Source organism: Symphodus melops (genome assembly GCF_947650265.1).
Source record: "Symphodus melops genome assembly, chromosome: 6".
Taxonomy (NCBI): Eukaryota; Metazoa; Chordata; class Actinopteri; order Labriformes; family Labridae; genus Symphodus; species Symphodus melops.
Genome location: NC_136696.1, coordinates 16608179 through 16632337, shown reverse-complemented (window position 1 = coordinate 16632337; position 24159 = coordinate 16608179). Strand labels below are relative to the sequence as shown.

At 44.4% G+C, this 24159-nt stretch overlaps 1 protein-coding gene across 1 annotated transcript in view; it reads left to right on the top strand.

The window, feature by feature from the left end:
• Positions 1-24159, top strand: part of igf1ra (insulin-like growth factor 1a receptor) — a 67408-nt gene that overhangs the window by 24650 nt on the left and 18599 nt on the right. The window contains exons 3-4 of the mRNA XM_079347190.1: positions 22800-23100; positions 23949-24085. Of these exons, the coding sequence (XP_079203316.1) occupies positions 22800-23100; positions 23949-24085 (438 nt within the window). The remainder of the gene's footprint in view (positions 1-22799; positions 23101-23948; positions 24086-24159) is intronic.

Genomic DNA, 24159 nt, shown 5'->3' with positions numbered 1-24159 from the left:
ATGCTTTTGTAGGGCACAGCATGTGGGGTGGGGGAGGGGGGGGGGTTGTTCCTTTCACTGTCTGACCCTTGGGAGAACTGGAAGAATGCCCATTGTTTCCTCATCGCTTGCTTTGTCTGATAAACTCTACACCAACTCTGTGCTGTCGACACTCAATCACCCCCAAACTTCTCCCCATTTACTCACCCAACTCCCATCCTATAGCCTCTCTTCCTCTGTCCCCTTCTTCCTCCTCATTCTCCAGCTGACCCCCCCCCCCATAAACAGCTGCTGAGCTGGAAGATCTCCCCCTGTGGGCACTGTTGGCCTTCTTACCTAGGTTAAAATGCCTCAGTCTGGACAAGGATTACATAAAGACTACTGTCTTTGCTGTTAGTACAGTTCATCCCCACTGTTATAAAAGGATAACTTCGGTGCCTTTATATAATGTCACCGACAGAAAGAGGACATCACCTCTGTCCTCTTAAAAACCCAACTTTTCAATCCCTTACCTTTTCAGCTTTTTACAGAATAACCTCTGTACCGTCTAGCTCTCCTAGTAAGCCTCGCAGGGTGAATCATTACTTTCTCCTTGGGCCATTTCTCTCTAGTTTTACCGTTAAGAGAAACACACGGATAAATCCTCAAAGGCCATCATGTTGACTCTTCATTAAAAGACACCGATGGCTTGTAAGGTGAAGGTTTGGCATTTAACACCCAGCACCACACCGGCAAGAGAGTCCAGAGTAACACGTGTGTTCAAGTCATCACACGGGAGACCTGTTTCCACTCCAACTTAATATTCCTCAGCATGCGTCGTAAGGTTACCGAGGAGCGATCAAGACGGAAACAGCTCAGATAAAGAATGCATGACGGAAACTGATCCGCTGAAACGTCACTTGCACTGAGCTCAGCTCCTCCAGAATGCAGTGTTTAGCCTTTAAGACCCCAACAAATCAGGATATTTTTAGAAAATTCCTTTCCGCCTTATTCCTCTTAACAGTGTTTAGCTGCTGACGACACATCTATTATGTTCCTGTACCTCGGTTGTATTATTTAGCTGTAACGTTAAAGGTCAGGTTCAAGTGGGCACACTGTCCATGCAGAAAGCTGCTTGGGGTCCTGCCCATTGCTGTCACTTTCACTGTAAGAGACGTAATGTTATTGCAGATTTGATCTGCGAATAATGCAACGCGTGTTTAGGTTTGGCTTAGAACCATATGGAGCGTTAATGCTTTCTGTATGTTGTTGTGCAGTGGGAATGGTCCAGCTGTGTTGGTGTTGAGGCTCCAGGCTTTGGGGGCAACATTTTTCTCTAACCCCGCAGATACACGATCACGTTCTGTGGGTGTCGTGCCAACATGGTCTACTGCGAGGCTACATGTGTACTTTTTCCACGCGTACGGAAATCCGCGGGAAAAACTCTGGAGATTACGTGGAGGAGCCGTATACGTGAACTCAAACAGCCTGAAGTCCGAGTGAGCTGATGTGATGAAGCTGCGGCGTATTCTATGGAGAATTCACCTCGAGCCTATAGGAGAGGGAGGGGCGTTTCTTTACTGTGACTGCTGCACCGTGCGTAGAGTGTCTGCACGCGATCTCCGCGCACGTCATTAAACGGCTGCATTACGTTTTCTGTTCGTCAGCATGCTGTTCGCCGCTCATTTGTCAACATTGTCATTCTGTTGGACTACACATTGGTATAAAGGGAAATATTGTCATTATAGCACTGTGTAGCAGACTCTGTTGCTTCCTGTATACTGTATGTGTATCCATCTGTGAAAAAGGCTATACTGTCTCTTGTAATCAGAGCAAAGGTGCTTACCTTCCAATTATTTTCCTTAGTGTTAATAACAAACAGTAGATGTGGTTTCTTTTATTCCACACATGCCTGACTCCCCAGGTTTAAGTGTTATGTCTTTATTTTTTTTTTTTCATCCCAGGATTTGATTAATGAGCTTTGTGGAATACTTGCAGGTCAATTAGGTAAATGTTGAATTCCACAAATGTCTACAAACTGTTTGGACTGTTGAACCCTTTGAAGTTCCTGCGGGGTTGACAAGAAGCTGTTCTGTTCCCCCCCCCTTGTGATCCGAGGAAAACTGGGATGGATGCTTTGGAACCATTTCCCCATGTTTAAATCTGTAATTGGATTAGAGGTACCCTCTGGAGAAAGGTGCCATAATGATACAGCACTTCTGCACAACAAAGCACGCAGGCAGCCCAAAGCTCGCATAGCTCCCCCGCACTCTTAATGCGAGCTTTAGGGTGATGGGGAAGTAAGATCTTCCAGATGTATGGATAACACTTTTTATCTTACGGCTGGACACCTGTGGATGCTTTGAGACAGGTGTTCACTGCAATGCCCTCCCGTGGTGTGTGTGTGTTTTTCATTACCTCGACCACTTCCCACCCGGAGAAGAAGACGGAGAGAGAAACACGAGTGTATGACAGAGAGCGAGAGTGAGAAAGACAAAGCGGGGTATCTCTTCAGTGAGCTGAGGAAACGAGCAAGTCCTTTGGGCCTTCTCTGACAGCTGTAGCAATCTGAGAGCCTGAGGTAGAGATCTGGTTGCTTAACAGGGGGCTCACCTCGGCAGAGAGGGAAACGCACGAGACCAGAGGCAGCCATGTGCACATCTGACAAAGTGGGGTTAAGAGCCCGCTGCCATGTTCTATTATGAGCTTCATTTAGAGCGGGAGACAGTTGGAGCGCAGGGACGAATCACCCATCCAGCTCGGTCCAAACGGAGCAGCTTTTTTCCAGTTGCTTCTGTAAACGGGCTCGCAAAGGGTACAAACACCTGCAGAGTGGAGCTAAATGACCCCATCCAGCACACAGCGTTCCCTCCTGTGAACAAGACAGATCCCAGAGCTATCAAAGACCATTACTGCAGTCATTCATCTCACAATGTTATCTGGTTAACACTCAAGGAAATGTAGGCCAGGGGAGCTGGAGGAGAGCAGCAAGGAGTGTGGAACACTGATGAGGGTGGGCTCTGAGTGAACCTGCTCTGTGTGTGTGTGTGTGTGTGTGTGTGTGTGTGTGTGTGTGTGTGTGTGTGTGTGTGTGTGTGTGTGTGTGTGTGTGTGTGTGTGTGTGTGTGTGTGTGTGTGTGTGTGTGTGTGTGTGTGTGTGTGTGTGTGTGTGTGTGTGTGTGTGTGTGTTGGAGAAAAGAATACTGGCTTTTGTGCTGTTAGGTTTGGTTTTGATTTATTGTGGAAACTTTCTGTATTTATTAAAAGACGAAATGATCTTTTAAGATGCATTCTTAACTTCCCTCTAATCTAAGCACACTTTACCCTGTGCATTGTAGATTCATGTTCCACTCGTATTAACAAGGATTTAGGTTTATTCCAAGTGTCAGGTGTACGCTGCCGGTTAACACACCAGAATAGTGATAGAAAGAGCCGGCGCAGCATTAGCTTACTCACAACACACTTATCTTCAGACAAAGCAAAACAAAAAGATTTGAAAAAAAAAAAAAAAATCCCAAATGAATATATTTGAGTTATTAGAATGAAACCATTAAAAAATGTCCTCTGCAGTAACCACTCTGGATAACCTCAAATAGGCACTCCATTACTAGTTTTTATCAGTTGCTGTTTTTAACAGTCCCCTTACTTTAGTTGTGCCTGTACCTTGTTTTTTAAATGTGATTTATATTTAAATTGTGTGTCTTGTTTAAGCCTTGTCACACCTTTCTGTCACTGTGTTTGGACAGACAATGAGACAGTTTATCTCCAAAACATGGATACCAAAGTAAAATGAACATTGAATCTAACGTGACATGAGTATCTTAAATTGATTATCCACATCAACACAAAACATCAACAATCATGAAGTGAATCTGTCAGGCTGAATGTAAAGCTGCGTTTCAGTCATCCTGGGGTTTCACTGAAGGAAGCCAAAAACAGATTTTTCGATTGCTGTTATTGTGTTTCGAATTTGGCGGTTGGAGCAGCAGATGGGAGGGGTGACTGGAGTGTGTTTTGGTGCTCCCTCCCTGCAGTGTGCGTGAGGTGCACTCTGGTCCGTCTTTAAGCAGACAGACAGCTGGTCAAACAGGCTTATGAGAGCTGTGGGCAGTCTGGACTATGACTTAAGCCCATTAGGCCCTCTTTACTCGTCATTGGTCAACAACCCCAAGTTCAAAAACTATTTTCATGGCTTGGAAGCCATGTGGAGCTTCATGCACATTTGTCACCACTGAGCTCTGAAATCCTACATGCTATCCTTTTAGGCTAATAGGCTACAGAAACTCCAAAGGAAACCGAAAAAATAGCCTTTCCTGCCCTCTTCTGGGGTCTTTTCAAGTTTGTGTGCTGTTGTGATTGAATGTGACAGGGTTCGCTATGAGGGTAGAGGCACCCCTTCACCCTGCCCCCTGCCCCCTCTGTGAGGTTGTGTCGTGTCGCACGTAGGCTTGTGGAATGCCTGACCGTTCTCCTGCTCCCCTCATGGCGGGTGGCCTGGATGGGTGAAGCCAGCTGAACGGGTACCAGGAGGCTGCAGTGAGCAGGTCCAAACACGGATCGACAGCATGAACTTTGGATTCTGTGTCTCTTTTCCGAATTGATTTAATTTCAAGGACACACTTTTTTTAATAATAAAAAAAATAAAATAAAATTGCGACACCACTCTGAGCACTTGCAGTCCAGCTGAACAGAGAAATGGGACCAGAATCTTTTTTTTTTTTTTTTATTCATTTATGAACGAAAACTTTTTTCAGCATACAAAAAGAAGAGAGGAGACTGTTTCATTTAATGATGGTCGGATTAGATACAGGTTACCTGTTTATCCAATCTGACACGTCGCTGATGTACCTCTGACTGCGGGAATGATTTCATCTTTTTGCCGTCTGTATCACTTCTCTTTTAGATACGAGCCAGCATCCACTGGTCAACCAGACAGTGCTATTTTATTTGAACACCGGCCCTACTGTGACCACCAGGAATGCCTCAGAGTTATTTGAGAGCAGACACATAATTATACCATTACGCTGACAGTGATGCTTGCTATGAAATACTGCTGTTTCATTTTGCGTGCTCTAATCAAAGCTGATCTCAATTCCTGCCCCTTCGCTCCCTCCTCGTCCTTCCCCCCCTCCTGCTTCTCTGTGCTGTGCGCAACCAATGCACCCAGGCGTCGGTCAAAGCACACATGTGTTGACGTCACGCCGGCTGCCTGTGGGCTGACGTCGGTGTTCATATCTGAGGGGCGATTGGCCCCAGTCTGTCAGTCAGTGTGGCTGCCAGCTAGTGCAGTCCACAATGGCTCCTGTTCAGACCTCACGTCCCGCAGCCGCAAACGGCACCCGTGTATGTGTGCCTCAGCGCTTGCATCAACTATCTCATGCCAGACATTTCTGATGCAACAGCAGATCAAGGGATCAGTGTGTCATTTCTGAGAATACTCTTCCCGCTCCCTATTCATTCACTGTGGTAGAGGAGGCATAAGTGAAGGGTGAGGGAGCCAGATGTGACTAGATTAGCAGCTGTCCGCAGCTTCTATTGTCTGCTGCCACAAATCCAATGGCTGTGATAGCCCGACTTAGATGCTAGGACAGCAAGAGTGGGCAGGGAGAGCGAGCAAGGGGGATTCAAACGGACGTTTCTGGGCCGTTTGAACTTTTTCTAGAGGAAAAATATCGAGGACCTTCCTCCTTTCGTCCCTCTCCCAGCGTCCACATCTGCGGGAGCTCGGTTCCAGGGATTGATGATGTGTCAGTGGATCCTCCAGTGGATCTATGGGTGTGGAGCCCACAAGGGGCCAGCTACTGGCAATCCATCATCAGGGGTCACAACACATTTAGCCCCGTCTCGCAGAGCACTCATTGTCATTCAAGTAGCACAGTCAGGCAGGGAGAGCAGAGAGCAGTGTTAAGTTATGTTAGTTGGCCGTTTGAGAGTTGCATGATTTCATCTTTAAAAGCCCCCCCGATGGGGCTGCGACCTCAGCGCGTGTAAGCCTTAGCCGCTTTATCCCATGACACGCTCACACGGTTTGACCCAGGTCAAATGAAATATCCAGGTACAAAGATAGTTCCCCATTCAGCAGGCACGTTTTTTTTTTTTTTTTCCATTTCAAGAAAGTGTGACATGATGTGTGAACGAACAATCTCTTCAATCATAAAGCAAATATCTGCGGCGTTGTTCCACTTTTAAAGACGATCTCTTCTTTGTTGCTCTCAAAGTGGACCTACGGCTCGTTTTCTGACAGCACAGTAGGCTCTGCAGAGGCAGAACCTTTGCTGGGACCAGGCTGCCACCTTTCAGTTTGTCCTTCCTCTCACATCTGGATCCAATAGGAGCGGCTTCCTCCTCTGAAGGAGGGACACGTATAAATAGCCGTGCAGCCATAACCACAGTATGCAAGCGCGGCCTGGATGTAGGTTCTTTCGATTCGCTTCTGTCTCTCGCTCTCTCTCTCTCTTGCGCTGCCAGATAAGATATGTTGTGTGATGTTGCAACACCGTCTACTCTCGTACTTCCCCTCACCTCCAACTCTGATCCTGGGATCCCTACTCTGCAGTGTGACTGACGTGATGATGCTGATCTGTGGGAAGTTTTGAGTAGAGGGAGGCCACAGGTGTGTGTGTGTGTGTGTGTGTGTGTGTCCCACCACAGAAGCCCTGCCCCACCCTCACAAATGAAAAGTTATTTCAGCCAGACGCGGGTCTATTCGGTTCACCGGCCCCCCCCCCCCATCATTTCTTACTTCCCTGTCCCCTCATCTGCTTGAGTGAGGCTGCAACAGCAGGGGCTTCTGGGTTCGGGGATGTGTGTTTTTGTTAGGTGGGGGTGGGTGGGGTGGGAAGCAGCAAATGCTCTTGCTTGAGTGACTTTTAATTTGTGTGCTTACAGCAGAAGACGTTGCAGAGCCGGGGGGGGGGGGGGGACAGATGCATTAGTGCACACACACACACACACACACACACACACACACAGACACACACGGTGACACTTATTATTGCACCCTGTGGTGTTGTCTAAATGGTTCTGGTATTGTAGTCTTTGTTTTCTCTCCTGAGCCCAAGCCTGGTGTGCAGACACTGTCTGATTGATCAGTTTATAAAACTCTGTGGCAGGCTGAAACGAGCTGCTCAGGGACTCAATCTATTTGCTCTGCCTGGTTGTGTCTGGCCTCAAACATGGTTCCTTCTTTCTGCACAAATACCACCTTGCAAAATGTTTGGGTATAAAAAGACAAAAAAAAAAAAGTATCCTCCTAATTCTGGACTACAAAGGGCAAATGTGGAAAGGGGAGAGGGAGAGGGAGGGGGGGAGCAAATGCCATTAAAGCCATCCTGTTGCTTTGAACGCATGTCTGGACAGCCTGCATGTACGTGTGATGTGGTAAAACTGCAGAAACATGGAGGATGTGTTCCAAGGATGGAACTTGAGAATGTCCCCGTTCCCCTCTCACTGGCCCCTAAGGAGGAGCCACCATCGCTTCGCTCCTGCCCCCGCTCTGCGCCTGCCTTCTCCTGCCAGACACATAGCTTCAGTTTCCCTCCCAGGCCATGAGGGTATCAGGTTTGTTTTGGAGGGGGGGGGGGGGGGGGTGTGAAGAGGAGGAGATGGAAAGGGGACAGGGGGATGAGGAAGGCTGGCATACGCAAGGAAGAGAACAAGGCGGAGAAAAACTACAACGCTCGTTGGGAATTTCAACAATTAGACAGACTTGACGGGGGGGGGGGGGTAGAACAAACAAGCCCCTCCTGGCCTGTTGCTGCCCCTGACCCCTCGTCCTTAAATTCCATGCCAGCAGCTGGAGTTGTGAAGCGGCCATTTTATGAATGAGGGTGGGAAGGAGAGAGGAAACAAGAAGGGAAAGAGAGCGAGCGAGAGGGGAGGCGGGTCAGGTTGTGTGTTGTGTATGTGTGTGGGTGGGTTAGACGCGGCTCCGAGGCGCTTGTGGTGGAGTTGGTTACGTATGTGTGTGTGTGTGTGTGTGTGAGGCTAAAGGAGGAGCCTGGAGTAGGCCCACACACGTACAATCTTGCCTCTTCACAGGCTTTGTGTGTTTGTGTTTTGTTCATGCCTCTGTTGGGACGCTGTGCAGTCTGTAACAAAAGCCCAATTTGGTGCTGTGCTTCCGCCCCGAGGCTGCTCGCTTAGCAGCCACGGCGGATCAGTCCCGCGGATGAGGAGGAGCAGGCCCATCACAGCACTTTTAACTAAGTCTTCACCAGCTTCGGCGAAGAGAGACTTCCTGCCCTTGTGTTGCCTTTGTTTATCTGTGAGGTGTGTGTGTGTATCTGTAAACATCATTTCTATACTCCCCTGTTGTCCCGACCTGAAATCTACCTGCTGTGTTATTGAGCAGAGCGTAGGCGCACTATTATTTCACTTAAGCCTTCTAGTAAACACAAACAGCATTTTTCTCTTCCCAACTTTAACATCCAGGTTGCTTTCTCTCCTTGCAGGGGGTTGCATACAAATATTCCTTTTCTTTTTGGTTTTGGTAATAAAGACAGTGTTAGTTTAACGTAATAATAACTTTAATGTAACACAGTCATTTTAGGTGCTTCTTCCTTTTATGGGATTTTAGCGATCGTCAAGAAACCAAATCCGTTCTGTGGCCGCGGTGTTTATCTTTGAGGTCACAGAGTTTGTTCTTCTTTTCTGACGCTGTATACATGGATGCTCATGACATCAGAGGTTCAGATGTTCAGATCTCTGCGAGGAGTGATGGAAGAAGTGGTTGAAGAGAGAGAGAGGGAGGGAGGGAGAGAGAGAGAGAGAGAGAAGGTTTTTGAGAGAATCAAAATTTGATCCTACCATTCATTTTTCTATTTTTCACGTTTTCTGGCTTTCGTGTTCTGAAGGCTTTATAAATGTGAAACACATTAGGAAACATGCTTTACTTGATTTCACATGTTTTTCCCATCAATCAGCATGTGGCCAATATTTAAAAGAGCCATTGAGTCTGCATAAGCGAGGTCAGTGACAGTGCAAGCTCTCCTGCCCTTCCAGCAAAAGGTAGCAGGTGCCATTAGGCAGTCAGTAATCAGTGGTTCAGTGGCGGTCATGTAACACTGTAGGTAATGAGAGCTGATACAGAGTGACAGTGCAGACAGGAGGACATGCTGTCACAGTGGCTGGGGGACACAAGGACGTCCTCTGATGTTGTTTACTCCTCAGTGTGTACATTAATTCATCTGATATGGATACACACACACACACACAGACACACACACACACACACACACACACACACACACACACACACACACACACACACACACACACTGTCCCTCATGGATCTGATGGGAGTCCAAGACACAATGAAAACTAATAAGAGCAGGGTGAGCTCATGGTCTCTATAAACAGTGATTTTCCCCTGGAGGACAGGCCATGGAGTAATAGCACGCTGCAGGTGTGCCTGCTGTACCTTCATGTTGCAGGAATGTGCTTCTGCAGGCACAATGGAGCCAGAAGGTGATGGTGGTACTTTGATGTGGAGCGCCGTCTGTTTCCGCCAATGGCCCTAAATAGTTGGGCAATAGTTTTACAAAAAACATTTCATAATAATTCAAGACATTTTAAACACGTTTCATTAGATTGAATCCTTTTCAGTTGCACTTTTTGGCTTCAACTTAAAGGCTCTTTGGTTTGACTTGTTAGTAAATGCAATTCATTAATTAAATAATTCATTGGAAGTGTAACATTTTAAAATCCTTTGTAATTTACGTTAGTGTTTTATTTTTATTTTTTCTGGGAGATATTTGAAAATGTCTGTGGAAAAATCAGACTCAGTCCAATACAGCGCTATCAAAAAAATGAGCTGATTTTTCAACTCTAACTATAAACACGCACTCTTACTTTGCTGTATAATGCTTGTTGTTTTCTTGCCCTCTGTATTCTTCCTTTAGCGACTAAATGGACAACAAAAACAGTTCCTATCTGCCATCGCCTCCTTGCCTGCTGTTCTTTGTTTAGAAAAAAAAAAGCAGCGTACACAAAGAGCAGTGACCTTGTTAGGATAGGAGATAACTGTTGTGGTGTGGCACATTGTACAGGGGACACACACACACACACACACACACACACACATCTCCTGTGAGAGGGGTCAGAGCAGAGTAATAGTAACTCTAATCAAACCACCACAAGAAAAAAGCAGAGCTTGGGAGTTTGGCCCTGGAGAAAGGCCTGGAGGCAGAGCCAGCACTTTGATGGCTTTCTTTTGAGTGGTAGCTAAAGGATATGGTCTCCTGTTTCCTGTGTTTGCTCTGTCTAACTGTGTGTGTTTATGTGTGTGTGTTTGTGATTGATGGCTCAGTGATTGTGCAGCGTGCTTCGGTTCCCTCTCTTTCTGGCCAGATATCTGTCCCCTGGCTGCGAGTAACCAGCCGGCCTCCCAGCACCGGCTGTTCCAAAGTATGTGAGTGTGTGCACATTAGTGCATTCTGGAGGAAATCACTCATATAGCAGGTGTGGATCCCACTGTAATATTGTTCAAACTTAAGGAAATATATATATAAATATTGTATATCTCAGAGTCTGTCAGACAGCCTTAGGTAAGATTATATTGCATTGGATGTGTTGCAATATCACCTGCATGTTTTTTTTTTTTTAATACAGGTAAATACTACAATCACATCTATCCTCTATAACTAAGCATTGTTTTTTTTTTTGCTGAATCTAGTCAAGAGCCGCACTGTAGAACAGTAAATATAGCCTCAGGCTTGTTACAGTTTATGATGTGCAATTTGGCGGCTTTCAGGCCAATAATAGTTAACAAGACATTTATGAAATAACTGCAACAAATTGCTGCAGCTGGGAACAGCACTGACACGCTGCCTCTTTAAGTAAATATAGAATGGGCTCTTAACATGCAGTTGCTGCAGTGTCCTCTTTCTGCAGGTTCACTGCACAAGTGTCAGCGGAACGGGAGGGGGGGGGGCATAAAACTGGTGAAGCATTTTCTGGTTGATCAGGCTGAGAGTAACTGGTGTTATTTTTTCCCCGATGTGTGTAGCTTTGTCTATATTCAGAATATCTTTTTTTCTTCAATCTTTATTGTGCTCTACAAAATGTATCTGTTCTCGGTTTGCCATTAATCATACGTCAGGCATTATTGTGACATGAACGATTTGGAGTTATACAAAGTTACAAGTAAGGCTCCCCAGACTTGTGTTTACATTCTCAGTGTATATGTGTGTAACGTGTGTACTGCAGCGGGCCCCCTGTGGAGGCTTTGACACTGTAGTAGCCTGCTGCGTTCAGTTGTGGAGGGTCTGTAACGTCAAGAAGACAAAGGCATATATATACTGTATATACTGTATATATATATTTTTTTCTAAGCGGGAGGCTACCTGGTGGGTGTCAGTGTTGCGTGTCCCCAGACTGAGAGCAAAAGTTGTCTGTAGCCTTCAGAGGAGAGAGAAGGAGAGGAGGGGCATTGTGGCCCACTGTTTTCAAACTGTGTCTTTATTTCCCCCCCTGACTGTGAGTGTGCCACAGCACTTCACAATGGAGGCCATTGTTTGTTTGGGGGAGAAAGCGTGGGTATTTTGTTTCAATCATTTCTCCCAAGTCTTGTGTTTGACACGGTGGGGGCTCGGCACTTCCTGTGGTTCGAGGCTGGCTTGTTCTCTGTGCCCATTTCCCTGCCTCGCTACTGGCATCTGTCCCCTTTGCTCTCTGTGTCCTCCTTTGAACGCTCTCGTTTACTGTATGTTCACACCAGCGAAGCTTGTGGATTAAATTAATAGTTGGAAAAGCTGGACTGAAGTCCATTAAGAGCAGGGGAAATCCTCCTCCATCCCTTTTCTTCACTCCATGCAGCCACATCAACTTCCTCCTGAAATTTCACTTCTCCTACGTGTGCTGACTCCTCCTTAATCAGCCTAGGACTTAATCTCTCATGGAGTGTCAACACCGACTGTGTGTCAGAGTGAAAGGCAGTTGACCGGCTAACTTGCACACTCTTTTATTTGCTGCTTTTGTCTCCACCCTCATCAGACTTGTAGCACCTGTCTATCACATGAATCCAACCCGCCCCCCCCCCCCCCCCCCGTCTCTTTTACTTCCAGCACGTCTTTTTAAATATCAAGAAATAATTTCTTAGTAAGTGCCTTCCACTTCTATGCTTTTACTTCAATGCAGAAGAGATAGACAGTGCAGCTGTGCTGGTAATTTAGTGCATTATGTGCTTGTGAAAATGTCAAACCTCATCAAAAAGGCATGGCATACTTGTAGTGTTTTTGTATGTGTGTGTGTGTTTTTTCATTCTATTGTTTTTCTGCTTCTTCCTTCTCTCTCTCTCTCTCTCTCTCTCTCTCTCTCTCTCTCTCTCTCTCTCTCTCTCTCTCTCTCTCTCTCTCTCTCCTTCTCTCCTCCTGAGCAAGAGTTGCCATATAAGCTGCTGAGGTCCCTAAAAGGGGTGTGTGTGAGAGAGAAGAGGAGAGAGAGAGAGAGAGAGAGAGAGAGAGTGAAAAGAGGAGGAGGAAGACACAAAGTCTCCGCCCACCCTGAAAAGAGGAGGTGAAAAATGGGGGTAGAGGCATGATGTCACTGGCAGCCAATAGGAAGTGTGCGCTGGGGACTGTTGAGCTGTCTGGCTCAGTCCACATCAGTTGCCCCTCTTTTTAATAGTTCGACTCGTCTCTGGCCTCTGACCTCTCAGCTTTAGCCTTTGACCTATGTGCATGGGACCGACCTACAGTTCTCATGCTCTCGGTCTTCTGTGCTCTTGGAGCTGATTTGAGTCTGAAAATGTTCCACTATACCTAATAGAGAGGTAGAACGAGGTATTTCACTTCAATGGCTCTTCTCTATCACGACTGTGCAACATATGATTGAGACCAGAGGTGAACTTGCGTCATGGTAAAATCTGATTAACAGCAGAACTTAAGTGGAGACTGAGGAGCTGTGTCTGTGCTCAGCCTGCGAGTGAAACTTACTGAAAGTGACGTAACCACCAATCTGAGACTTGTAAACAGTGACGTATTTTTACACTCCACTGTGCAGGCTTTGTGAGACTGCCATATTTGGGGCTGTTGTTACCCAATTACTAATGAGGGCATGCTTTTATGAGTTCACTGTTTTTTGTCCTGCACTTTTTACTGTGATCAGTGCCACAACGTTAAATGCTAAATCCCTCTCAGATTCAAAATCAGCACGTTGTTAAGTGCAACTAAAAATCTGCCTGTACGGTACCTGCAAGCTGGAAGCTTTGAATTCAACAGAAACAAAATAAAGACAAACATACTGGAGGTTAGTGTGTCTCTTTCTTATGAAGAATGAGGCACTGTAATCTGAGGATGATTAACCGGCCAAACGATTAGCTGTAATGCAGCCACTGACCACTAGTGGAGGCTCTAGCTTTGGTTAATTAGGCCTTAATGCTCATCTTTTCATGTGGAGCGATTTGGACGTATTTTCATATAGAGAAGAAGATGAAGTTGTTTTTTTGGCTGTGATAGGTTTAAATGTCTTATAACTGACCGACTAGAGCAAAAAGCAGCACAGGCATGTGCACGGAGGACCGAAGGCTGGTGGCGTTAACCCTGCTAACATTAGCTATACTTAGCAAGCTAATGTGACATCATTTACCCTGTGACAGTGCTCCCTTGTATAACCGTGTTAAATAGTTTCAACTCAAATATGAGTAGTTTGTTTGCGTGTTCTTAACTTGAGACTAGTCGACTAGTCCGAATTTTAATTTGTATTTCAACAACAACAAAACGAGTTATTAAGAAAACGTTCCTATTGAGTATGACAGATCTATACTACATTGCTTTACTGTGATACCGTCTGGGAGCACGGTATCTTATGAAACCCCTCCACTTGAAAGGGCTTGCATACAGTCTGTAAGTGCGGGCTTTAAAGGAATGGAGAATAGCCTCTGTGTCCATCTGTAACAGATGTTAACTCTGGGCACAACTGTTCCTGCTGAAGCCACAGCTTGTCCTTTTTAAAGAACGAACACCGACTCACAAAAAGGACACTGTGTGTACCCTGAAGAAAAACTCGCTGTGAAAATACAATTAAGCGGAGGAAAAAGGAAACCCTAAATCCAGATGTCATATTTGAAGTGGCTAATGGGACTGTATGGAACTTCAGACTCCACTGAGGTGGCAGACACTGAGGCGTAAATATCCCAAAGAAATAAGCGGGACATACCCTGGATAAACAGGATTTCACCATTTTCACTACAGTATGTTTGCATGTGCCAGGAACAAGGAAAGTGCAGTCAGTCAGTCTCTCTCACAAACACACACACACTATACGATGTATGTAATTTCCTGTCGTGTGCACAAACACATGAATGAACTCATAAACGTACGACTTACAGTACACTGCTTATCAGCTCAGTAATAGACAAATGCCCTTTGCTGTTTGTTTCCTTTTTAACCTGCTTCTAATGCCTGCAATGAACACAAACTTATCCTGTCAGCTCGATGCTGCTGTGATTAAGAAGGATTAGGGCCTCCTTGAAGTCACAGTGAAATAAAGATGTGTCATTTTAAATACACACGTCGTGCCAGGGTGGAGAATGCATGCCGGACAGTGCTGCGAAACTGCACATGGTCATTTCCTGAAATAGGCCCTGGCATTCCTAAGTCCTGCTATTCTGATGCCTGGATGATCACAGGCTGAACCAAGTTAGGGTGTAGAGTAAAAAAAACGTCTATAATATATAAATATATCAATATAAACACTTATACAGATGAGGAGGATGAGTTTTTCTTCATTTCAATTTAATGCTGAACAGACTGTGAGTGGCAGCGGATATACACATTAGAATATATTTAAAATGATCATACATGAATGTTATTGCACACCATACTCTTATTGTGCATTCCTAGAGCTGTACTTTTGTTGCTTTAAGTCTTTTAAAGTGAAGGTCCGTTTTTTTTTTTTTTTAAACAGGGTTGTTAATGGAGTCCATGTGAATGAATTAAGAATCACCGGTGGCCCATCTGGCTGGAAGTTTTTTTTTCTGGGTAGCTGCCTGTGAGGGGATAGAAAGTGAGCCTGCAAACGATTCATTTGAAGTGTTTGGTTTGTTATATTGGTCCCCAGTGCATAGTCAAGTGTGCTTTTAATGGATATGATGTACAGTTTATGACTGTAACAGAGTTAGAACTTAGTGATTGTCTCCACCATTGTCTCCTCTGCAGACACATGGAATTATAAGACTGCAGTATGTGGGAGGATGAAGGGATGTAAAGCCTGACATGCTCTTACGAACCTTCAGCCAACACTGCACTGCCAGGAAACACACTGCATTTAATGAAGCAGATCTGGGAAGTCAGGTATTTTTAGAAGCCATTTTTTAGTGAGAGGAAACACCTCAGAATCTGCGAGAAATGCCAGACTTCTCCCAGACGTTGCTTTTCTCATTATAATATCTTGGTATCCCAGCTGTGCAGTTTGTCATCTGCTCTACAACAAGAATGTATTTTTAGGATTTGTTTTGTAATGCCCAAATAAGCAACAGAAATACAGCAGGTGGTGGAACCTACTTACCATTACCACTACTTCCTTATCATTCAGTTGATAAGAGTGACAAAGAAGCATCTCAGTGATACAACTTTATGAGGATGTGCTGTCCATATGATTCTGATCTGTTTCTTGGCTTATTTGGCCCTATATTTAAAAAGCCAACAAGTCAGTAGAGTGGCCATGTGTGAGACCTCAGAGGAAGTTGATGATGCATACATATTTACAGATGAAGATAGTTGCAGGCATCCGTTGGGTGAGGGATGAAGAAGGACTCTTGGACATTTGGCTCACCAGAAGAAGTCTGGCCTACAAGGACTCGGAAGTCCACCCAGACTCAGTCATTGGGTCAGACCTGAACTACTAGACAGGAACATTTGGATTCCCTGTGACGTAGCTGGTCTTTATATTGAAGGAGCTGTTTATTTACACTCCCAATTCTTTTTGAAACGATACCTCAGAGGTTACGTTCCTCATGCAGGCGATGGAATAGACAAAACAAAAACAAACAACAATCTTTTTTTCTGACTGCTGTGAAACAGTTATCTATATACATATATTTCTTTTTCTATAACATATACAAGTCTGCCAAATCTTGTGAATGTTTATCAAATACAGTTTGAGAAAACATCCATTGCATTCAGCTCAATAAAGGCAGCTTTTTAATCTTTGCCCTTTTAATGGATTTAAGTCTGAAGCCTTAAGAAATTCACCCCTCTATGAAGTATAGCTCTGAAATAATTCTAAAGTAATGAACTATCTGTCAATCATCCAGTTGACGACCCTCTCTAAAGGAACTGCTATAATTTTGATGAGTCGTTAGAATATAGTGCTCGGATGACACAGTAGTGGAGCTAACGTGCCTGTATCTTTAACTACCATACAACAACCTCCACTTACCATAATATAAGCTTATGGCGGCCAATACTTAGCCAAGTCTTACAAAGAATCCTTCCTCTTTATATCAGAACATTCATCCAGATTATATTTTGTTTTTTTGGGGGGGTCAAAAAGAGTGGACTTGATTTACTTATTCACTTTTTCCACTGTTTAAACTTTAATAGCTTTCAGACCATCCTCTTCCTCTTGAGCAGTAAAAACACAAAGTGTTCTCACATGTGACGGAGCTGCATACCTGTGTCCTGTGAGTTGGTGAAGTAAACAACAAAGCAACAACAAAAACAGCAGCAGCTGCATGATGGGACGAAGCCTGAGGGGAGAAGGAACGTCTGTTTTTTTTTTTGTGAGTGCATGTGTGCACGCACGTGTGTGTGTGTATGTGTGTGTCTGTGTTGTTGTGACTGAAAGCGAGTGAGGGGAAATGCCACGCATGCCTGAACACACAGACCAGCACATAGTTGTGTGAAAAACACATTGCTGGTCTTTAGTGGGCATGAGAGTGGAAGGGAACCAGAAACACTGGGACGGGGAGGAGCGGGGCTCACACACACCTTTGTGCACAGGACTGAACAGAGATTTAAACAAGCTTTTCTGAGCCAGCCGTCTGCATGAGAACATTACAATATGATGCTGTGCAATGTTGGAAGAAAAAAAAAATCAGCATCAGCAGAACATGCACGGCTGAATCAAGTGAAAAACACTACTAAAGATTAGATCAGTCCATCAGGGGTCTTGAGACTCAACGTTGCAGTTCAGCAAGCTGTGATGTGGTTTGACTTTTACTGTGAGTGGAGGAAGCATCCTCTCTTTGGCCGTCTGGGCTGATGTGGTTTAAACAAGTGTCTGGAGTGATCCACTGGGGGCTCCCAGGGAGGATCGGGTTGCCGGATGAGGATGTGGCCTGATGGAGCTCGGGGGGGGGGGGGGGGGGGGGTCAGCCTGCGATCCGGGGTTGCAGCAGCCCTTGATGGGCCTACTGTCTGCTACTGTACTCGCGCTCTGCTCCTGGGGTAACCTGAGTGTGGGGAGTGGGAGGCAGTACCGTGGATTACTGTAGAGTGAATATCTTGATTCAATTTATCTCTATATCACCTCTCTTTACTCATGTCCAAATGGAGCTATTATAATGTGGAGCAATGAAAGGCTCTGTGATTGACACTTAGCGGTGCAGCTGCTCCAGTAAACTATTTTGCATCATGATGCGATCTGCACTGTAAAAACTGTACAACTCAACTTAACGCTAAACATTTAACTCATGTTTAAATGTTATCTTAAATTTAGTCTTGAGTTGACATCTTTTCTGTTTTTATTTTTAGCTTTGTTCCAATTTATATTCATCACATTTATTTTCTTAAATATGTCTGCTTAGTTTTAACTATATAAAAAAAAACAAATGTTGTTACAAATACAATGAAAGCCCTGCATATTTAAATACTAGAGTTAAGTGAATTGGCTTTACACAGTCAGTTAAACTGTGCTACACCCTGCTGAATCTTCCCCATGCTTTGTTATTTAGCTGTCGTTCCAGTGAAGGCTCAGACGTATTTCAATGAGTAACGAAAGGAAGGCTTGTGGTCGTGAAGGCTGCAGTACATTTGTCCAGGTTCTCCTTTAACTTATGGTTTCTCCGAATCAGTGGAAAAGCTGTGCTTAATCGCTATGGTTACTGCCCCCCCCCCCTCCTCTCTGCACGCCTGCTCAAGAGAGGACTTGTTTACCATCTCTGCTCCAGACTCAATAACATGTCAGTCATCGGGATTAGAACCTCCCCTGCCCACCTGCCATTGGTCGAGAACATAGCTCCCAGTTTAACCCCCACCCCCCTCTTTCCCGACATCCTCCTCCCTCCACCGCCCGCCCCAGCCCCACTGTGAAAAATGAATGATTTCCCAACAGTCTGTCACGCTTACTACTTATCTTCTATGACACAGGGAAAACATACCATGCTGTGATGTGTCCTGAAGAACGAAACACTTCATCTTTTAATCCATCATGTTCTTTTTCTGCCTCGCACCCATGGGAAGATTTCTGCCGCGAAATCAACCTGTTTGCCCTTACAGACCATGCGTCGTCTTCTTCTTCTTCTTCTGTATCAGAGGTGGCTGCAGGCCGCTGGCACGAACGCGTCACAAGGCTCCCTAATGTAAACAGTGTAGTAGTCCGCTAACACGGCGTGCTCTCCAGCAAACCGGACATGACTTGCATGCAGATGAGGAGAATGCTGCACTGCAATCCTCTTCTTGTCATTCACCGGCTTTTTGATCCAATAAAACCAATCATCTGTTCGAACCCTGTGACATCATCTTTTTACCTGAAAGATTTTTTTTTTCGTTTTCCTTTATTTAAACAGAAATATATATATATATACAGTATGTGCCAGTTTTGTTTTGTTCTTTTTCACATATCAAAGGCTCAGGTGGACTGTTAAGTGGGACTTACTACAGTTACTTATAAGAGTGTATCAGCGTGCATCAGTTCATATTGCCATCTATAATGGTAAATCTGAATAAAGTTTCACGGGGCCAAACAACAAAAAACAGACAGTTATCACAGACAGTTATCACAGACATGCATGTTAAACATCTGAATCCTGACCTCACTGGGTTATTTGAACTCTTAACTACTGGGAGCTGCTTGTAGTCACATCTCCCTCTTCTGTCAGCTTCCTGCTCAGTCTCCCTCATTAATCTGGGATATCATATTATAGTAAATTACAGGAACTTATGAATGAATACAGACACAATAAATCTGTTTGTAACAGCACACATGGAATGAAAAAGTGAGAGGAGGAGAGATGAGTGAGAGCGATGCACTCGCAGCTGTAGGTGGAACTAAGGCTGAGGCTGAGTCCCATAATTCTTGACAAATGAGTTTTTACCTCCTTCTTCCTCTAAATGTGTGCCCTTATGTTTTGTGAAACCTATGAAATGAAGTTTCAGCCTTTATAGTTAACATCCATTCTCTGACACGTTATCAACACGTTTCCCAAAAAAAACATTTGCTGCGTACGACTGCTTTTACGATGCTTGTAATTGTTAGGTTTTTTTTTTTTTTTTTTGTTGCAAAATATAACTGACATCCATGCATGTTTTTTTTCTTCTTGTCTTTATCCTCTCCTTATGACACGTTCATGATCATGTTGGATAGAAGCCTCCTCTTCTCAAGTTTTTTTTTTTTTTGTTGTTGTTGCTGCAAGAACACAAACTTAACACTCTCCTCCTTGAATGCTCTGCAGCCTAAGACATTCTGCAGATTCTTGGCATAGTCACAGTGACTGACGGATACCTTTTTTTAGGACAACAAAAACAAACACAACTAAAAGGAGCCTCAGTGCTGACTTGATCTGAGCTTAAATTCTATTGATGAAATAACCTCCACTGTCACTTGGGTTGCAGCTCTCTGAAGAGCAGTCGGAGCATTCTGAGTTTTTTCTCAAGGGGGGGATTCAGATTCAGACAACTTCATTTGGGAGGAGGGTTGCGCACAGTAGCTTCTGCATGAGAGAAATATCATCATAAACCTCCCCTCTGCCACACCCAGCAGTTTGACTTATTCAACTCTAGAGCGTCGGATCAGTGTCAAAGCTTTTGCTTCTTCAGTTTCTTCTTTGCAACACTCTTTTATGTAACATAGCGAGTACTGGAATGAGGTCAAATACCATCGTGCTGATACGTCTGGTTTATTCCTGCTCTTGTCAAACTACTACTGTACAAGGATGATGACGTCTAAACTGAAGAAGGGCCCCTTGTTAGGTAGTCCCTTTCCTTTGAAGTAGTGGAAACCCACAATGCCCTGCATAGCTTTGTGAGGAGAGCACCAGTGTGGAAATAGGGCGGCATTAGGAGCATCTATAAATAGTGGATTGTATCCTTGATACCACTTGTTGTTTGGTCGGACAGTGAAACAGGTTGACTTATAAGGATTAAGGGTTGCTGCTCCACTGGAAGTTTGTCATTTCTTTTCATTCAGGAATTTAAAAAAAAGCTCTTCTGAAGGAAGGAAGCAGCGACCTCCTCCTGAGCTGCTCATTAGAGTTTGCCTTTGCTGCCCCCTTTTGGTCGGATTCCAAGAAAATATGTACGTTTGTCTTTTTCTTTTCTTTTCTTTTCTTTTTTTTTTTACAATTTTGCTCATTCTGAAAAAGTGCATCGTTGGCTGGCCGTCTTTAAAACTTTCACTCCGGCATCACATTTCCAATCAGATCCCAGTTGTCATGTGAGGAGCCGTACGTGTTGGCATTTGTAGTCTTAAAAAGGGCTTTACCATTTTTCTTGGAACAAATCCAGAATATGTAGACGTACCACAGAGAGGGTCAACTCCTGTTGTGGAAGAACATGTATGTAATGTGAAATCTATACTTAGCACAAAGGCCAGATAGCTAAATAGTCTCACGCCATGCAGGACCTGGTTATAGTCTGTGTGATCAGGAGATGGTTGCCAGAAATTCCTGAGTTACTGCCGTTAGCTACAGAACAAAGATATTGTATCTGGTCTGCTGAATGAGATTTTTTACATTGTGTGTTGTCTGTAGTCATAGAATTTTGTGAACTGCCTGTTTCACCTTGCTGTGATTATATTTGACTTGCATATACAAGAGAGCTGTCGAGGAGAATCTGTCGAGGGCAGGAATGATCATTCATCCCTTTCTCCTCGTGAAGCCTGGAAACTGGAGTTAGCACTGTGGGAGTGTGTGTGTGTGTGTGTGTGTGTGTCTGCTCTGCAGCATTGCTGTAGTGCACCGTCACATTTTTTAACCTACACAGATGTTTTCGAAAGGCAACATCAAATATTCACGAAGAGATTAACTCAGCCGTCGGCTTCATTCTTTCTTCCTGACTTATTCACTAAAGAGAAACAATGATGCCTCAGCACCCGTGTGTGATTTAAAAGAAAATAAACAAGCAGCGCTCCTTTTTTCTTCTTGCCCCCTGGCACACACATATTCTCACATACCAACATGCATGTGCACACATGTCCCATGCATGCTACAATAATGCCGATTGTAATAACACATTGTGTGTGTGTGTGTGTGTGTGTGTGTGTGTGTGTGTGTGTGAGACTGTACAGTATGTGCACGTTTCCTCCAGCTCTGGCTTTGCACCAGGAGGCGGTTGCTAAGAAACCAGGAGTGCTGTGCCTCTTATTTTCGGCTCAGTTCAGTGTCGTTCAGTTGAGCTTATTGGCCCTGTGGGGAAATTTGTTTTGCAGCAGAAAAGACCACAACAATAAATAGTAAACACTTAAGACCCGAATACACAAACAAGACAAAGGACGGGGGCAAGGGCAGGTTTTCCTGCCTGTACAATTTCTAATAAACAAGATTATTGCTGGAGATCTTTTTAATTTAATAACAGTGAGAGATGAATCGTTGTATCTGCTTTACATTTCCAAAAAGATACTCGAAGCGTTTAGTTTTCAGAGGGCAGTTCTTTATCCCCAAACAGAGAACCAAAAAAATCACTGTAACTAAGCAGTCCTTTCACAATCATTCATCCAGGACACTCACGCTCTTACACTCATGCACACACTCCACGTTCTTTTACTATAGAGTGTGATACTCAGTTGAAAGTAGGACAGCCCTGCCTGTAGTTTCTCCACAGTAGTTAACAGTAGGAATCATCTGCCTGCTTTTTCCATGTGCTTCTCTGGTAGCAGACCAGTTAAAAATACAAAACCGTTCATAACAGACGCTTTCCACCTGCCATTTGTGTCCGTTTATGAAGGTGTTTAAGACAATCATCAGAAGAAAGGAGGAACCTATCACGAGTCCTCTCCCTGTAAGGAGTGACTTGGCTTTGTCATAACTATTGTGTTTTCTGGGGGTTGAAACCCACCATTGATGGTCTGTTTCTTGGCTCTGTTAAATGTTTCTGACAATCTATCTGAGTTCACAATCTCATTTGACCTACACTTAGCCACGAGGGCCTTATTGAGAACATATTGTTATGAGTTTCGGGTTGTAAGTAATGCTAAGTCAACAGTGAGGAGCTTCATATTATTCATGTTGCTCAAGCTTAATTCGAAACACTCCACACACCATCTTTCCACTGCTGCTTCACCCCCCCCTCTCACAACAGTAGGAGTTTTTCTCCAACTAATCCACCGTTGAACTTTAATTGATGCTTCTTTTAAACATTTCCTTTTTTTATGTATATATATTTTTTTTTAACATTTTGTTACTGAAGTAACAAGCATAAATACTCTGCCAGTGTTGTTTTAAACGCTAGCTTATCTTGCTCTCTGGACGTCCTTTCTTGTAGCTAAATCAAAAAACCTCAGGTGTTCTGCCATATTTACAGATGTATCAATTCTGTTCAAAGTTGTTGTTGGGTTTTTTTTTTTTGCTGTTGTTGAAACTTGGATGTGTTGTTTCAGCTGAAAAGTAAACATGTCCCGCAGTGCCAACCTTTCCCCATCAATCCTAAACTGACCTCCTCTCCATCTTTGTCTGTCTCTTCTAGTTTGCCCAAATCACTGCAAGCTGGCCTGTACAGACAGGGGCGAGTGTTGCCACAGCCAGTGCCTGGGAAGCTGTACCGAACCCAACAACGACATGGCTTGCTCCGCCTGCCTCCACTACCACCACGCGGGCCGCTGTGTGCACGACTGTCCCCCTAACACCTACAAGTTCGAGGGCTGGCAGTGCATCACCATGGACGTGTGCTCTCAAGTGCACCTGCCGGGCGACAATCACTTCGTCATCCACGGGGGAGAGTGTATGCCCGACTGCCCGCCTGGCTTCACACGCAACGACACAAATCAGTAAAGACACTCTGCTCAAACTAATTTGTCATTTTAAATGTTCAAAAAAAAGTTCCTGTCTTCATCGTTTCTACTGACCATCCAAGCTTACTTAAGGAGCCCATTCTTCTCCAGTGTTTTGTATTTGACTGTGTAAAACCTCGGCCTCTTCGGAGAGAGTAAAAGGTCATAGAATAGATTTCTTGATGATTCAGCTGTGAATAGCAGTGTGGATTCCTTCACTTTTGAAAGCTCAATTTATGTCTGCAGAAGGTAATTATTTGCTCACAGCATCCTTGAGCTGCACTTGACCGTGCTCGTAACGACTTCCTTTCTCAACCGAAGCTAGACGTACTAAAGATTAAGAGCATGTTGCACTAATAAAGATTTAAGTTCACACTGTTAAGAAAGAGACTTACATTTGCTTTGAGGACCCAGCTCATATGGCCACTTGACATTTCCTTTGGTAAAATGGATGAGAAAATGTCTTTGTTTGCAACATTCCTCCCTGTTTTGTCTCTACAACTCCCAAAGTTTCCACTTTCGTGTCTCAGCTGCTCTATATTTTTTGGCCCGAGTACTTCTGTTTTGTCTCTGAGGTCAGCACAGTGAGTCACTCTCACGAAAAGCCGAGTTCAGACGAGGGCCCATAAAAGATTAAGCTCTCAGTTTTAGCTGTGACCTTGTATCATTTTGTCAATTTATTTGCTTGAATCCTTTGGAATGCTTTGGGAGGCAAGGGAGTGGACGGATGAATTCAGAGTGAGGTTTGAAAGTTCATGTCGGATGATTTACTCGTTCTTTGAAAATTTTGATTTATTTTTTTTTCTTCTCATGAACTTCCCTCTCTGGTTTTTTGCCGTACACAGCATGTTATGCAGCGCCTGTAATGGTCCTTGTGATAAACCCTGTGCGTCCGCTTTCATCGATTCTGTGGATGCTGCTCAGCTTCTCAAGGAGTGCACCGTCATCGAAGGCAACCTGGACATCAACATCCGCCGGGGAAGTGAGTGCCCTTTTTTTTTTTTTTATGTTACAGTTTAAACAGGTAGATCACACTTCACCCCGCTGAGCAAAATG